At 39.8% G+C, this 10,463-nt stretch overlaps 1 protein-coding gene across 1 annotated transcript; it reads left to right on the top strand.

The window, feature by feature from the left end:
- Window positions 1–5,837: 5,837 nt before the first annotated feature.
- On the top strand, window positions 5,838–9,901 carry LOC109078442 (the record flags this gene model as incomplete). Its single annotated transcript, XM_042753959.1, has 3 exons — window positions 5,838–6,191; window positions 6,562–6,644; window positions 9,665–9,901. Coding segments are annotated over 3 exons (674 nt in total), but the record flags the coding sequence as incomplete, so codon positions are not given.
- Between the last annotated feature and the right edge of the window lie 562 nt (window positions 9,902–10,463).

Consider the following 10,463-nt stretch of genomic DNA (forward strand, 5'->3'; position numbering starts at 1 on the left):
TGAAGTGTTGACTTTTGAAACCTTAAGTAATTCCTTTTTGGTGAGATGGTCACGTAATTTAATTAAGGAAGCAAAGAGCATTTGGAACACATTTCCCAAACAGATTTTTGATTCACTGGGAGGATTAAACTTGTTGTTGAAATGTGATTTTAAAATTGAGAAGTTTACCTGTGAAGTTGGCCAACTTTCACAAGCATGCCCTGTTAGCCTGGAAAATGGTCTACAAGCACAATTTTTCTCCCACAAACTGTTATATTTGGAACAACAGGAATATTCAATATAAAAATAAATCTATATGATTATCAAAGATGGGTAGATAACAACATTCTATTAGATGAACAACTCCATGAACACAGAAGGTCAGTTACTAACATACGACGAGTTTCTTTCAAAAGCAAAATTTCCTGTCTCCCCTAAGGAGTATGCTATCGTTTTTTAAACTGTGCCAAGAAATATCATTCAGATTTTAAAATATAACTCAACTGTTGTAAGTGGCAGTTATTTGACTACACAAGAAATTTTTCTTGCCGACATTGACATCACTACCAAAAAATGCCCAAACAAATACATTAGGAATCTAATGCACAATAAAACACTTCCTGCAGCAAGATCCTTTTGGGCTTCTCAGTTTGAAGAAATCAAATGGGAAAGAATGTGGTTAATTGGGGACAAGTTCCTCTTAAATAATAAAATAAAGTAGGTGTCTTATAAAATTGTACATAGAATATACCCAGCAAAGAAAACTTGAAAAGAGATTTAAAATTGACATTGAAAATTCCTGTACCTTTTGTGGTAATTATGATGAAACAATTTGTCATCTGTTTTATGATTGTATATATAGTAAGATATTTTGGAGAGATGTTAAAAACTATCATAAAACTGGACAAACTTTAACATTGAGGGGAAAAGATGTGTTTATTTACTTTGAAGATGGTGGAATAGATAAGGATTTTTCTTTTTTTTGTCCAATTGTTTTTTTTAGTCTTAGGAAAATTGCATATTCTAAAGAAGAAATGGGCAGAGTCCAAACCAAATTTTGAACACCTTTTAGCGGAGTTTAAACAATATCACACCACTGTAAGAGGTCTTAAAAATAGAAAGGCTATTAAGACCGATCTTGTACTCTCTAAATATGTTTAATTTGCATCCTTTTATGTAATGTGGTCTCGTTTTATTTTTATTTCTATTTTATTTTGTGGTTATTGTTTGTCTTGTATTCTTGTTTTAGTAGTGTATTTTGTTTATCAACCCTGGCATAAACAGAAGTTGTTGTATTGTATTGTTAATACTGAATAAATAAATAAAAAAAAAAAAAAGTACGCTCGACCCCCAGGAAGTGCGAGCTTCTAATTGACTTCACTTGTCTCTGTTGAATCCAACGGGGTCGCTGTGTCCATTTCTTTTACTGTCTATGGTTCGTTGACAAAAATGATTCGTTCAGATTTGTTCACTGATTCGTTCAGTGACCATTTCTTCGTATTACACAAAATATGCCAGCAGGTGGCGAAAAAGAATTTCTTATGGGTTTTGTCTCAAGTCAACGAACGTATTCACTTGTTACAAAACTGATTTGGCTTTATTAAGATGTGTGCATAATCGCATTCAATATATAAAGTCTAATTAAGTTGTTCAGAATGAAACAAAGCACGTTTTCTGCGCTTTGCATTTTGCGAGATTGCTAAATGGCCAGCTGACCCGGTGTATACTCTCATTCATTTCGCTCACGAAAGAGATAAACTACTGTATGTAATGTACCAGTTCATTTCATTCACGAAACGACATGTATCCGTTCATTTAAACTTGTCACGAACGACATGTGTACCAGTTCATCATTTCATTCACGAACAGTGTTGGGGAGGTTACTTTGTTACTAGTCGAATGTAATAGGACGCATACAGATTTACAAGTATACCCTATAGTAGTGTAACTTTTTCAGTTACTTTATTGAAGTAATGTAACTGATTACTTTTACTTTTTGATTACTTTTTCTAAATTTCTAAATGATGTTTATTTGCAACTGTTTAATCGTTTTCAAACATTTACACCATGCAGGTTTACCTTACAGTTTTGCTCAGTACTGTCAGACTTTCAAAATCCTTCATCACTTGAATGAAGATTATCAAATTTGAACACATCCACCACAAAATCAAACTTAAGTACTGCCTTTTACTTTGAGATTGATCAGAATCTGATCATTTCCTGCATAATTACAGGAAACACTGCATCTAACAATGGTTTGGGGAAAAAAAAATTGTTAATTAAAAAATAATAAATAAAAGCATATACATCAACTCAAATATGGTTACCTAATAAGCATGTGTCCAATTCTGTGTACTAAACTCCTGAAACATTGGTGCTTTTTGAAACACTGCTGTCTCTTTGTATATGATATGATGATAGTTTTCTCAAAATAAATAAAATGGTCATGAAGTGACTCTGAGCAGTTCTAGAGATTATGTTTATGTGTTGATGTACTCATATATTGAGGCGACAGAGGTTGATAACACTGCAAGCTTCAGTAGGCCAATGTGTAGTAAATGAAACCGCATGTCTTTGCCATTAATTTCCACGACGGACGGACTGAGAAAAAATTTCAGACTGGGAAATCTCGAACTCATACAAACAAATTTATGGACAACACTATTTTGTTGTATGGACCTGTCATAAAAAAAGTTTTAAATCTTTAGTTCGGGGACATGCAAAATAATTAAAAGTTCTAAAATTTTCTGCACCTTCACTTCCATTTTTCTTTTCAGTCTCTTTATTTTGCACTGATATCCATCTCTCTCATGACTTTAATACCTACATGTCAAATTGCCTACATGTCAAAATGAGTGCATCACTGCAATATCTTTATAGAAAAATCCTAATATTGAACATGAGTCATGTTTTTCCCTTACAAAATTAAACTTAAATTAAATTAAGAGCATATGTTCTTATTATATAAAAGTACAGTAACCATGTTTTGTTTTGGTTTTATTGCAAATGGATTACCATTTGTATTTATTTTTAAATAAATTAATTTGTATATTAATTTTTAATTTGTATTACCTTTGTTTATGGATTTTTAGTTTTGTATTTGGATTTTTATTTTAATATGGGTTGTGTTGTTGTCTGTCGTAGCGCCCCCTAAACCTATAATAAAATCTGATTATTTTTCAGCTAAATTACTACTGTAACATTACAATAGATAATAATTATGTCCTTTATACAGTATTTTGAGTGATGACTGATGAGCAATGGGCTGCTTCTGCTTAGCTAAGTTAAACAAGACAAAACTACAATAGCATCTTTACAGCTGAAACTGAGCTGCACTTGAAAACCCTGAAAACTAAAAAATGTGAAAGTTTTGCTTCTCTCTCCAGCTGTGCACTTCCACAGTCCACTCCATTCTCTTGATTACTCTGAGACTGATCCAAACCGTTTGGCGGAGGCGCGGAGAGCCCTTGGGCTTCTGTCCTACCTCATGCTTGTGACTACTTGATTTTGTACACTGTATAAATGATGTCCTGTATCGACTGTGTTTCAATATTCCTGACATATATCATGCTGATAGTATTTAAAAATCTGTAAATTATGTCCATAGTGAATGTTACTTAATGATGGTTTTTTTGTCTTCTGTTCTTATTGTTGCATGCATGTATATTTTTTGTTTCTTTGTTTGTTTTTTTTTTTGCTTGCATATCCACAACTTCATTTCCTTCCACCTCTGCCAAAATCATTATCTGATGTGGTGAAGTGGTGACGCGTAACGTCAGACTTAACAAGCAGAATGGCACTGTGGCACAAAAATTAAATGAACCTTGAGGGCATATTTTGTTCTCTTTTGTGGGCTAGTCATGAATAATACTTATTTTAGCTTGTAGTTGATTTTCTGACCCAGTCTTTTTATTTTATACACACACACACACACACACACACACACACACACACACACACACACACACAATGAATAATACTTATTTTTGACATACTAGTCCTATCATATTTTTACATAATACAAGTACCCCTTAGATGGTTGTGGGATGCAGACATTTTAGATTAGATTAGATTCAACTTTATTGTCATTGCACATGTAAGGTACAAGGCAACAAAATACAGTTAGCATCTAACCAGAAGTGCAAAAAGCAGTAAGTACAGGATTTACAGTGTCTACAATGTTACAAATGTACTATAAATATACAGATAAGGCAGTACTATGGACATAATTTAAATTTTTAAATACTATCAGCATGATATATAGATAGGTGTACTATGAACATACTATACAGAGGCATTGTGTATTGTTGTATTTTTATGTATGTGTGTATATGAAAATATGAACATATTTTAATCGTTCAATGGACATTTAAAAAGTGCACAGAAAAATATTCCAGTGTGCAAATGGATCATTCAGTATTCATGATGAACAGACAGTATATTGCAAGTAATCACAAGTGTAACTTGTTTTTTTTTTTTGTAAAACAGATGTATGAGTAGGGGTGGGGTGGGATGGGGGTGTCAGAGGGCAGAGTTCAGTAAGGAGACAGCTGTAGGGGGAAAGCTGTTCCTGAATCTTGTGGTCCTTGTCCAGAGTCTCCTGAAGCACCTCCCAGAGGTCTGGAGGTTATACAGTCTATGGTCAGGGTGAGAGGAGTCCTTGAGAATGCTGCAAACTCGACGTAGACAGCGTTTCCTCTGGATGTCCTCAATAGCAGGAAGTGTTGTACCTGTGATGCACTGGGCGGTTTTCACCACCCTCTGCATTGCCTTGCGGTCAGTAACTGAGCAGTTCCCATACCAGACTGTGATGCAGCTGGTCAGGATGGTCTCGATCGCACACCGGTAAATGTTCACCAGGATGGCTGAAGACAACTGGTTCTTCTTCAGTGTCCAAAGCCTTCTTGACCAAGCTGGAGGTGTTTGTGGTCCAGGACAGGACCTCAGAGATGGTGGTTCCCAGGAACATGATGGTTCAACAACCGTCCTGTCAATGTGTATGGGGTCATGCATGCTTCCTTTCTTCTTCCTGAAGTCCACGATGAGCTCCTTTGTCTTGCTGGTGTTAAGGAGCAGGTTGTTGTCAGCACACCATGTGGCCAGGTGCTGTACCTCCTCCCTGTAGGCAGTCTCATCGTTGTCTCTCATGAGGCCAATCACCGTGGGTTAAATGGGTAGACTAGTGTTAAGCAGGGGTTTAAGAGTCTGTGAAAATGAATGCTTAATATTTTTAATATTCATAGTTATTTAATTATATTGTCATTGTTTTGTTTTGTTTTTAAATATATATTTAAGTGAGAGAGATCTTCAGCAGGACCACGAGCCGGTGTTCTGTCGATTTGTGCTTCCTAGACAGATTTTGCTACCTCCCACTGAAACAGTGGGAAGTACAATTTGACAACGAAAAATGCTACCCGTGAAGTTATGGTTTATTAACATCTACACCTACCACAATCCTAAACTTATCCTTACAATAAAGCAAATACAGTAATTATGTGTTATATTCGCGGTTGTAGCTGGAAGGGATACGGTTACAGGAAACCAACAAAAAAATTTTTTCTACCTATTAGATTGTGTTTTTATTAAAGTCTACACCTATCCCAACCCTAAACCTACCCTTACAGTAATGCAAATACATTAAATATCTTTGTCAGCATGAGAAAAAGGACACAATATTGATGTGCACATGCGCAATAAACCCTGGTAGGAAAATCTGACGGGTAGGATAAAATGTCAGGACACTGGCACTTGACTGGAGTGTATTGCGTCAGAGCTCTGCTCATGAAGCTGTTGGCTCTGACATTGTTTTTTATCTCAGAAAAAAAGATCCTTCAAACAGCTGTTCATTTGTGTTTCAGGTGTTCCTGCTGCCGAACGAGATGAAATACAGAGAAAGACATTGGAGAAGGGAGAATCTTTCACTTTCGATCCTTGTGATATAAAAAACAAAGACAATGTGATGGTGTGGTATTTTAATGAGACTCTCATCGCTGAAATCACTGGAGATCAGAGTAAGATCTGTACAGTTGATGAGTGTAAAGAGAGATTCAGAGACAGACTGAAGCTGGATCATCAGACTGGATCTCTGACCATCACAAACACCAGAACCACAGACTCTGGAGATTATAAACTACTGATCAGCAGCAGAAGCTTTATCATCCACCGGCACCACAGCATCAGTATTATCAGCGAAAAGAACTTCAGTGTTAATGGTGAGTATAATTTAGTTATTCCCTTGATCAAGTTCAGATAGTTTAATGATTTTTATGTGTTCATTGTTGCCTGTTTGACAAAGAGAGCTCTCATTATTAATATATCATTGAGATAATCTCTTCACTATGGTATGCATGTTGAATGACATATTTGTCATAAAGTGATTACCATGAACAATGCCTATAATCAGTCAGCATTGTAATGCTGTTTTAGGTGGTATTATTAAAACAAAACAAACAATGCCACTATTTATCAGCTGATTCATCATCATCCTGTAAATCACACATAACTCATCTGATGACTTCAGTAGAAAGGTGTAATCAATTAAAAGTCAATCTCCTGTAATAATATCTGTCTTTATCATTACAGATCGGAGTGTGCTTTCATATGTCATCATAGGAATATGTGTGGCTGTTCTGCTAGTGCTTGCAGGTTTAATTGGTAGAATATGTGTGGCAGTTTATGTGTGTGTGTGTGTGTGTGTGTTTTTGCTGTTTGTTTTTTTTTTGTTTTGTTATATTGTTTCATCTTTGTCATAATTACAAATATACCAATATAATTGACTTTTTAAGATATTTGAATCATAAATTTAAGATAATTTAAGATTTCATGCCCACTGGATCCTCTTGTAAAGACCAAGCACTGAAACCCCTGAAGCCTAGTGACGTTTACCTGGATTTAGCTAACCCTTGAATGTAGGTTCACGGGTAAGTTGAAATGGTTAATAATGCACCTTGAAACTTACCTGGTTTTTGGAACCAATATTTGAGATTAACGGTTTGCATTCCCTGCTTCCACCAGCTAGACCAGCACCAAAACAGTTTGAGGCAGCAGGATGGCGGGTATGCATATTTTTTTTTTTTTTTTTAAATGGTCTTTGCATAATTATTTTTTTTATATATATAAAATTTAAGACCAGGTGAATCAATGTTCAGCAATACTCAATTATTTAATATTCCTGTGCTTTGTACAGTCACAAATACTTCCACACACTTTTTTTTTGTTACGAAATAGTAAGCATATTTTGGCGTGCTGTCCTGGGGGAGGGCTCCGAGCCCGGAATATAGCCTGAACCCAAAGAACTCCCCCTGTCCTAATGTGGGATAAAAAAACAGATTAGGAGTGAGGAGTTGGGGTGGAGGAGGGATGCCGGAAAACTGTCACAGGACAGAGGTAAGTAGGCTGCATTAATATACACGTATTGTGCTAGTTAAGATGGTTAGCTAAACGAGTTGCAACTGTGCCAAATTGGTTGATTATCTGATCGTGCTCCTCCCAAACCTTGTTAATAAAACATCATTTCACGAGTTCACCCTTACATATAATCTGTTAGCAAACAGTAAGCATATTTTGGCGTGCTGTCCTGGGGGAGGGCTCCGAGCCCGGAATATAGCCCGAACCCAAAGAACTCCCCAAAAGAAGCTTAACCCTTTAGGCGCCAGAGGTTTTTTCCTAAAACGTTCGATTTTGACATCTTAATTTCAAAAGGCTATATCTTAAAAGTGATAAAAGATAGACTTTCTGTAAATTATAGAAATATTAAGGATGACCCAAAGTTTATTTAGGGATTACATTTTCCCATCTAATTAGCATATTATGACGTCATATGGTGGCGGCCATGTTTGGATTATAGATTTTTCATAAAAAGTCTCATGTTTAAATTATAAAATGCAGCACTTCTTTCCCCCCAAAATGTCCCTCACCTTCTGTATGCTACATTGCATGATACTGCATGCTCAGGTAAATAGTAAGTATAAACAAACTGTGTAAATCATTACTAATAAATGGTAGAAACAAACCGAATGCAAGTAGCGGTTGGCCTTTTGCTGTAGAGATTTTCCATTTACTACATACAGTAGGCACTCTGATTCCATGTATGGGGCACATATATATTATTCATATGACACACAAACACAAGACAAGACCTGTTTTAGTTTCATATGACACACAAACCTGTTTAGGCACAGATCATGAGTGAGATGACGAGACAAGATGAGAGACAGCGCGCGCCGAGTGTGCACAGCTCGGACTACTGTCATTGTCATTGCGACTCCCCACCCTGCCTCTACGTTGTCCCCTAACTGTCCTATGAATACTTCGACCTCGTCTAACATACCCAGTGGCATTAGTCTCCACCACAATACTGTCGCCGCGATTTCGGTGAGGCACACGGTCAGAAGACAAAGCTAGCGCGGTAAAAAAAAAAAATCTCCCACCTCGTTCCCCACAACACTAACACGCCTGCTAACTTCGCGATGAACACTCCGACCCCGGGAAACATTGTTCGCACCACTGACATTGGGCAAAGGATACACCGTTTGTGCTTGGTGTAGGGGTTTACTTTCACTTTCAGAATCACCGTCACCTTCTGAAGGCAGATATTCACCTTCAGAATCAGGGTCCGCGAATAGAAGTCCCAACACTTCATTGCGGGTAAGCTTTATTGATGCTATTAGATATTAGTATTATTATTATTATTATTATTATTATTATAATGATATTACTCGCTGACGTTGACAATATTGCTCTGATAAAATGGCTCTCTCTCACACTAGCTCCGTTTTTTGTTCGCACTAATTCAATGCGCTCTAGCTCGAAGATTTTGTATAGAAGCATGATGTTTCGTTTTTTTGAGTCAGAAATGAAGCATGACATGTCTGCTATCTAGTGGAGGGGACGTCGAACGAAATTTGACATCCTATTTGACAAAATCGGCCGTTTTATTCAGTGCCGCATCTTGTCGAGTAAACTCGACCGTGGCGCCTAGAGGGTTAAAGGCATGGGACAGCAGCCAGAGAGCAAAATCTTTAGTTGCCCTCCAAAGTATGCATGCTGTAAAGAGAAAAGGTGCAGAGCGACCAGTAGAGCCTGTGCAGTGCTCGACGGGAGCTGTGGCTCGCAGCGTTGGACTGGCGAGCCTCTACATGCCGCTATAAGAAAGGAGCACGATGGCCTGATATCAAATGAGGACGTCTTGCTGCTCATCGCGAAGGGGAGCTGCATGCTCTGCTGCAAACCGGAAGGAAGAGTCCCTCTTGCAGCTGAATATGAGACGCGTTTTGACGCATCGGATGGAGGGCTCTCATTACGACCGAAGGGAGCCTGTATCTCTGCTGCACCGTGCTGAATTCGGGATAGAGCCCTGTCCGATGCTGAATGAGCAAGGAGACGCGACTGATGGAGGGACTCTCGCTGCATCCGAAGGGAGCTGCTGCACCGGAAGGGAGAGTCCCTCTTGCGGCTGAGTACGAGGCGCAGTTTAATGCATCTGATGGAGGGCTATCACTGCAACCGAAGGGAGCCTGCAGCTCTGCTGCACCGGGAGGGAAAGCCCTGTCTGCCGCTGAGCATGCAGGGTATCTCAGACGACAGACAGAGGGCTCACCCTGCGACTGAAGGGAGCCGAGGATCTGCTGCATCGGAAGGGAGAACCCCGTCAGATGCTGAATAGGCAAGGAGAATTGAGGCGTAGATTGATGTTCGGATGGAGGGACTCACGCTGCATCCAAAGGGAGCTGCGGCTCTGCTGCACCGGAAGGGAGAGTCCCCCATTGCAGCTGGATATGAGGCACAGTTTGATGCCTTGGAGGGCTCTCACAGCATCCGAAGGGAGCCTGCGACTCTGCTGCACCGGGAGTGTGAGCCCCGTCTGCTGCAGAGCACGCACCATAACTCAAAACGACAGACGGAGGGGTCACACTGCGACTGAAGGGAGCCGCGGCCCTGCTGCACTGGAAGGGTGAGCCCTGTTTGATGCTGAAAAGTACAGGTAACGTGACTGATGGAGGGACTCCCGCTGCGCGTGCGACCGAAGGGAGCCGACGGGCTCTGCTGCACCAGAAGGGAGATCCCCCATCCACCGCCCGAGTACGCATTGTAACTCGAAACGACAGCTGAGGATTAACCCTGCGACCGAAGGGAGCCGACGGGTCTGCTGCACTGGAAGGGGAGCCCCGTCCAATTCTGATTAAGCAAGGAGACACGACTAATGGAGGGACTCTCGCTGCGTCCGAAGGGAGCTATGGATCTGCTGCACCGGAAGGGAGAGTCCCCCTTGCGGCTGGATACGAGGCGTAGTTTGATGTGTTGGATGGAGGGCTCCCGCTGCGACCGAAGGGAGCCGACGGCTCTGCTGCACCAGGAGGGAGATCCTCGTCCACCCCTGAGTACGCATCGTAACTCAGAATGACAGACTGAGGATTAACCCTGCGACCGAAGGGAGCCGACAGGTCTGCTGCACCGGAAGGGAAGCCCCGTCTGATGCTGATTAA

Source organism: Cyprinus carpio, unplaced genomic scaffold (genome assembly GCF_018340385.1).
Source record: "Cyprinus carpio isolate SPL01 unplaced genomic scaffold, ASM1834038v1 S000000765, whole genome shotgun sequence".
NCBI classification, from domain to species: Eukaryota; Metazoa; Chordata; class Actinopteri; order Cypriniformes; family Cyprinidae; genus Cyprinus; species Cyprinus carpio.